Source organism: Cyprinodon variegatus, unplaced genomic scaffold (genome assembly GCF_000732505.1).
Source record: "Cyprinodon variegatus isolate N-32 unplaced genomic scaffold, C_variegatus-1.0 Scaffold236, whole genome shotgun sequence".
Taxonomy (NCBI): domain Eukaryota; kingdom Metazoa; phylum Chordata; class Actinopteri; order Cyprinodontiformes; family Cyprinodontidae; genus Cyprinodon; species Cyprinodon variegatus.
This window is the reverse complement of record NW_015150689.1, coordinates 995080-1002388: the sequence shown is the minus strand read 5'-3', so window position 1 is coordinate 1002388 and position 7309 is coordinate 995080. Positions and strand designations below refer to the sequence as shown.

The 7309-nt window shown below is 39.4% G+C and overlaps 2 protein-coding genes across 2 annotated transcripts in view; one reads left to right on the top strand and one right to left on the bottom strand.

Annotated features, from left to right (window-relative positions):
• Positions 1-5: 5 nt before the first annotated feature.
• LOC107089037 (cis-aconitate decarboxylase-like) lies at positions 6-3051 on the bottom strand (the record flags this gene model as incomplete). The annotated part of the gene is made up of 6 exons (XM_015381556.1): positions 2955-3051; positions 2607-2661; positions 2189-2376; positions 1741-1833; positions 1196-1401; positions 6-597 (listed from the first exon to the last, which is right to left on the bottom strand). Coding segments are annotated over exons 1-6 (1149 nt in total), but the record flags the coding sequence as incomplete, so codon positions are not given.
• A 254-nt stretch (positions 3052-3305) lies between these two features.
• Positions 3306-7309, top strand: part of LOC107089033 — a 5400-nt gene continuing 1396 nt past the window's right edge. The window contains exons 1-9 of the mRNA XM_015381551.1: positions 3306-3330; positions 3919-4091; positions 4177-5673; positions 5760-5852; positions 5941-6045; positions 6134-6243; positions 6320-6511; positions 6591-6753; positions 6902-7067. Coding sequence (XP_015237037.1) covers positions 3935-4091; positions 4177-5673; positions 5760-5852; positions 5941-6045; positions 6134-6243; positions 6320-6511; positions 6591-6753; positions 6902-7067 — 2483 coding nt within the window. The 5' untranslated portion in view covers positions 3306-3330; positions 3919-3934. The remainder of the gene's footprint in view (positions 3331-3918; positions 4092-4176; positions 5674-5759; positions 5853-5940; positions 6046-6133; positions 6244-6319; positions 6512-6590; positions 6754-6901; positions 7068-7309) is intronic.

Below are 7309 nucleotides of genomic sequence, written 5' to 3'. Positions count from 1 at the left end.
GATTGCACGGTCACCTCACCATCCAGGAGAGCAGAGCAGGCATTAAACTGGAAGGAGTGACGGGCCTCATGCTCTGACTCAGGAAAAGGCCTGTTGATGTATTTAGACCGAGGGACTCTAAGCAAGATGTCCTGGACCTGATCTGACCAGAACTTTCCAGGACCAACTCCAACAAGAAGCTTATGGACAGAAGCTGCAGCATCTGCCACCCAGTGCATCCCTAGATGAGCAGGAAAGCGCTTGAAGCCCATGTCCTGCTCCTCTAACAGGAATGCATGGCCATCATTGGGGGAATCTAAAGATTGTGGCACATAATCTTCATAAAAAGCATTAAAGCCTGCCACGCCTGCAACAGCATCCAGGACCAGAGGACTGGCCTCTAGGCCTCTAGAGGCCAAGAGGGCAGCTTCAAGTCCAAGACGTGAGGCGTTACCAATGTGAAGGGGTTTAGACTGAGTGGCAGCATTAGCCATCGGGGCTCCAGCCAGAGAAGCAGCTATAGCCAAAGCATGACTGCATTGAGAGGGATCCAGAGACAAGAGGCGAGCACAGGCTGCTGCACTTCCCATAGGACCAACCACAGTGGGAGGATGAAACCTGACAAAAGACAAATAAACATCTAAATATCAAGTGCATAAACAATATAACTATTTTAAATTCTAGTGGCATCTCATAATTATTTGTGCCCAATATTTCTAGTTTTAGAGTAAAGAGAAAATAAAAACATGAAGATGCAATGAAAAATATAAGCCTAATATTCTCAAAAGGCAAGCCTCTATGATCAATTTTCTCTGGTAGTAATGTATTTTCTACGGTATGTAATCAGACTTTAACTTTATGGAACTGTGTGCATAATTCTCTGACAGTGCTGTCCTGTCTGAACCCTGGGTCAGCTTTAAACGCTGCAAGAAGAAGCAGTCTAAACAAAAATAGCGGTAGTTAGCCAAGTGAGCCAAAAGGAGCACAGTCCAGAGACAAACACAACTCAAACACATTAGTAAGAAAAATAGTCTTGCATTTTTGTGCTGTAGGGTGGAAAAACACTATACGGTTATGAAAGGCCTTACACACTTTAGCTTAATCAACAATGTCAGGAAAAATCATACATGTTGTACAAAATTGTACATATTATTCAATTTAGCTATAAACAAATTGAAGACCACATTCTAATCCATCCATCTTTTGAGGAACTGACCTTTTAGGAATATTGCAGGCCTCGTTGGAGAACCTCATCAGGCGGCCCTGGATCTCAATGCCAACATTAAATGCCAGTAAGAAGTCCAGGCCGCTGGGTTTCCTGCTGGCTGGCATCATGTCACTGAGAGCTAACACAGCAGGAAGGACGGCTCCTGATGGATGAGTTGCTGGATGCCAGGTATCGTCAAAGTCCATGGAGTGAGTCTGCAAGAATAAAGACAGCTATAAATCAACCTGAAAAATATTACAGATGAATAGGTCGTACTGATTTATTTATTTTATTTCTTTTCTCATTTACTTAGTAATTAATAAATAAAGTAGTTCTTAGTGATACATTTTGGGTATTTATTTTTTTCCTTGTAGATTTAGTCATACAGGATCAAAACCTGTAATGTTAGACACCTTTACCAAAGGTTAAAAAATAAAAACTTCTACATTTTACTGTTTGAGCTTGCAATGCTTTTTGTCTGATTTATTTATTAATTTATTTTTTACAAATATTGTCAAATATTTGCAAAAATAGTATGTCATAACCACACCCACCGCAACTCCATTGACAAAAGCTGCCAATATTGGGGAGAGCCTTGTGCCTCTGCGTCCATACACTGAGCTGATGTGATCAGGGCCATACATGTCCTAAAGTTAAAGGAAAAGACAGTGAACCATAATTTGCAATGGTATCTGTATAAAACTTTAACATTTAGTATTCACCTTAAAAAAGAAACAAAAATAAAAAACAAAACAAAAAGAACAAAATAACAACAATACCAAAAGAAAATATCAGAACTAAAATATCTGAATATATGTAAAAATTTTTTTTAATTAAGGTGCAGGGGTTTGTTTCAAGTCACACTTCACAGCTCAGAAAACCTGGTCATCGCATAGACAAAAATAATATGCAAATTACGTAACTAAAGCAGTAAATTAAAAAGCTCATGTTTGAGGACAAAGAAAAACATTTTAGAAAGTCAATATTATATCTTTGTCTCACCTTGCAGTGCTGTAGAGCCATTTCAAACACCTCAGTAGTGCTACCAATGAGACCCACACCAATGCTGTCCAGCACCATCCTTTTACTGCGGTGAAGAACCACAGGGGACAGGTGCTCAGATTTAACCTCACTGATAAATTTCCCAAAGCTTGCAGTGACTGTCTCCTCAGGAGCTGGGCTTCTCAACACTGCTGAGAGGAAATATAACACAAATAAATGTATCTACTTTCTCATAGTTAATTAAGATGTCATAAACAAAGTTCACAACCTCTATCAAAAGTAGAATATTTTATTTTGCACCCTTAAATAAACAAACATTTAGAATGTACAATTATACAAAAACATTTATTTATGAAAAATGTTCAATATATTCTAAGCTGCTATTATACAGAGCAAAAAATAAAAAATAAAATCCCACCTTTCACAGCAGAGCTGTAGACTCTACCTGCAGCTTGAATCGGTCTGATTGTTTTCTGAGGAAGTGAAAGAGAAAAATATTCAAATTATTTTACGCAACATTTGTTACATAAGTGAAAAGCTTATCTGAATAGTTTCTGACTACCGCCAGACACAGGTGAAGTGAAGTAATTGCCTTGGAAGACAATGGAATTATAGTAACAAACATTTCTACACCTGTACTACTGTCTAGCCAGTTTCTGCCTAAATAGAAAAAGTCTGTTTAAAAGCTTGTTTAAATTTTTTTTAAAACAGCTATAATAGCAAACATTTAAGTGTATTCATAAATTAAGTAAATATTTTTTTATACCTGCAGCTTGAACATGATGCCCTCTGCGTTTCTTTTTTTATATTGCGTTCTAACCTTTCTTGAAAAACCTAAGTCCCCTTAGTACTCTTTTTTCTACACTCTTAGCTGAGTGTCAGAATGATGTGAGTGACACCTTATATAGCCCAGGTACCAAAACTTACCTAAGAACAAGGAAGGGGGTGGGAATTTCCAGTTCTCTGTGTCATTTATCCTTAAAACATCCATTGATGGACAGTAATTTCATTGTCAGTATGATGTTAATCAGCTAAAGACGTATGTTTGGAACTCCTCCTACTTCAGCAGAGTCTTAAATGGGCCAACCCTGCATCTCTGCATAAGAAGAGAAGAGCATTTCATCTAGAAGCATCCTAACCAAGTAAGGCTTTGTTTCTTTATGTGATGCTGTTTGTAACAACTTTTCTCTTTGGTATGAAACATGAAAACATACTTTGATCAATAGATTCAAAGGCTTATGTGATTCTATATTAACACCACTGATTAGAAAAGCACAGACCATTCATCTGTTAATGTGACATGTATATTATCTTTTTTGACTAAGAGTAATTAATGTAAGGTTGTTTGGAACAGCTATGAGTAACAAAAAGTACCACGACCTGTAAACTTACATTTAACATAACATTTTACTATTAAGTTTTTTCAGCTGTCTTTTTTTTAGCAAATATTTTGTGGAAGGTATTCATTAAAATTAAGTGATTTTAGAATTAAACAGGCACTATATTAATCAACCAATCACTGTTCTTCAAAGAAAATAAAACATAAATCTATACTGAGTGTGTGGAAATACGAATAAAAGCAATATATTTTTGATCATAGTGAAAATTGTTAATCCTTAATGCAAAGGTATAAAGCTGAATCAATGAAACACAATGTTGTTTGTATGATCAATGTGGATACTTATAAACAGAGAAAATATTTATGTATTATTTTTGATGTACTCAATCAGAAAAGAAAAAAGCATCATGGCAGGATCAGATGGATTTCCTGCCAGTTTCTATGGGGAACCAGGAGTTTTAGGCATGCTGTCAAATGGGATCAGTGCATTCCTTGTACTACTACAGAACTTCCATACAGCTCACAATGGCAAAGCTCCAGTCGGAGTAGAGAACATTCTTGCAGGTAAAATTAGGTGATAATTGATAAGAGAAAGCATAGTTAAAAGAACCAAGAAGGTAGCTTACCCAATTCTGCAACCATTTTCCAGGTGTACATCTCATCCTGATTGGTGGGGTTTGCCAGTTGGTGGCTGGACTGCTCTCCTTCCGTAAATACGACCATCTGAGCGGTACTGCTTTCATTGGCTATGCTGCTCTTTGGGGCAGTTATGGTGCAACCAGAATCTACTATGGTGCCTTGTCTGAAAATCCAAATATGACATCAACAACAGATCAGATGCTGAGCAATTCATCCCTCAACATGATGAGCAACATGTCTCTCAATGATTCCAGGCAGTGCTACTTATGTCTGTCCATAGAAGAGTCAGCCATTGCTGGGCTAGTTCCCTACATCCTGCTCTCATTTCTTCTTGCATTTTGCTCTGCCACAGTCAACTACATCATGCCTTTTGTTTTTGGAGCCATCACAGGGACTTTGATCTTTGAAGCAGTAGCTCTGGCAGCAGACTCCTGGGCTCTGATAGTCTCTGGGGTTCTGGAGTTACTCATTTTGATGTTTGCCATCTATGGTTCAGCTGCTCTTCTCATCAAAGGTCTGACTCAGCGTCTAGCCCTGAAAGGTTTTGGGACCCCTCTCTTTAATGTTCTTCTACTAGGGACCCCCAACACAGGAAAAGCCCAGAGTGGAGGTCAAGAGAAAAAGAAAAACACAAAATATGCAGAACCAATGGCTCTAGGTTACTTCTGTGACTCCATTGCTCCATTCATCTTTGCTTTCTACAGCTTTGGGTACATGAAATCATTTGGCTTAGGGGTTGCATGGGTCTCAATCATCTCAGTTGCCCAGCTGTTCTCCAGCTACTACGCCCATCTGCGCCAAGATTGCTACCACACCACAAAGTTTGGGTTCCATGCCACATATTGGCTGATCAAAGCTTGGGATGAGTTTGTTGTGTCTGTTCTAATAGTGGAGGAGAGTAAAGTTGTCTCTGGCAGGGAAGCAATGGTAGGAGACTGGTTCTTTGTGGCGGCAGCCTTGGTGCTCTGTGTGGGGAGCCTGAACATGGATGTCCTGGAACTGATCCATAACTTGTTCTTTGTCCTTCTCACCATCTCTACAATCCCTCAGATCCCACTGCAGGGTTACTACATCTTCTTTGGTGTAGCTTGTTCTCTCTTCACTGCAGTCTCTATCTATGGGACCTTCACCCGTCTCATCAACACCATTGCAGAAAAGTCTCTCATACCTGTAGGACCTCAACCAGTGTCCTCTGAGAAATTGAAAACTGCTTTAGGATGTAGATCCAAACATGGAGATCAGGATGTGCTGTCACAAACTGATCAGACCTCAGATGCTCTGTTCTATCTTTTAAACGGGGTTGCAGCTCTGTCAGCTCTTCATTCAAGAAAGATGAGTTTGAACCCTTCCCTCCTGCACCTGACCATCCCCTGGGTCCTGATATCTGGAGCCATCATCCAGGCCTATGTCAGCAGGTTGCAAGTGACAGGAGGTGGCCGCTTTGGATCGGTCATCTCCTCAATCTACATGGTTGTCTGGGCAACATGGACATGGTTTAGATTTGCAGGTATGTTATTGCATTTATATAACAAGCATGACAACATTTGATGCTGTTTAACAAGGAATCTCATCTCAAGTTATTTTTCTCTCCAGGTAACCAGCTTCAGTTCTCCACTGAGGCAGATTATGGTTTTACAGCAGGAGCCATCGCCTTCCTGGTTATTAATGCTTTCTTGATATTGATTGGTAAGTTTTATCAAATTATTTTCAATTTTAGATGTTTATGCATTGTTTTCTTTTGACTAGTTTGATAATCTTTTGTTAACTTTTCCAGCTGCTTACAGAAACTTGGTTCTTCTGTTTCTAACTACACTCATGGAGGTGGTTCTTGTTTGCTTCCTTCTCTCCACTCTGCACAAACTGCCGTATGAGCTTGAAAGTAAGTTGAAAGTTGTTTTATTATCCTAATGAATCTTTATTAGCTTTGCCTTACAATGTACACATATTGATACTATTTCCCCCCACAGTTGCTATGCTTGCACTGGTGTCTCTCATATGCATATATGGAACTTTGGCTTCGTTGATCAACTGCATTTTCTCAACAAGAGTGTTGCCAATGGGACCTCCCATTTTTAAGGTAAATACTCCAATGACTTTTTGATCCTGAATACATAAATCATTCAGTACATGCATTGTATTACTTCTGCTTTTAGGAAAAAAATAAATCAGAATTAGATCAGGAGACACCCTGTCCAGTGGCCAGCTCTCGCCACACCAGCGGCCTGTTAAGAATAGCTGGGCTTCTGGACGAGGGAGGAGTGTGCGGTATTCCCACAGACACTGTGTATGCTCTGGCTGCCTCCTGCAAGAATCCCCAGGCAATAGAGAAAATCTACAACATTAAGGTAAAAAAAGTGTACTGATAATATACATTTTTGAAGTCTCTGTCTATTGTGGTATAATTATAACATGACCTTTCTCCAGGACCGACCAGCAGAGAAGCCTATATGCATTTGCATTTCCAGTGTAGAGCAGCTGGTGGCAGCCAAGCCTCCTTTCAGTCCTCTGCTGTGGGAGTTCATGAGGAATGTTTATCCTGGAGGCATCAGCTGCATCGTCAGCAAAGGAGACTGGCTTTTCCAGCTTGGTAACATCTCTAACAAATTTATTCATTAATTTCCTGGCTTTTAAAAAAAAGATTTAGTCAGAATAAGAACATTTCAAAGTTGCATGAAAAAGAAAATGTTCATAATGTTATCACAGACAAATAATGAGAAATAATTTGGATTTTTTAGGAGTGGGAGCAGCTTATGACCGTGTTGGTACCAGGGACAGCATCATGATCCGTGTCCCTGATCATACGGTAACCTGCCACTTATGTGACATGACTGGACCACTTGCTATCACATCAGCCAATCCCAGTGGAGAACCAGACAGCACCCACCACAGCATGGTCATCAAGTAAGACACTGTACTCCATGAAGCTAGTGGAATATCTTGCTATACAAGTCTTAGCAGATGCATATTTTACACATATTTTACACACTCACACACACACACACATACATATATATATATATATATATATATATATATATATATATATATATATATATAAACTGTTTTCTCACCCCTCGTGGGGTGGTATGTGTCATCCTCAAGCTCGGGTCCTCTACCAGAGGCCTGGGAGTTTGAGGGTTCTG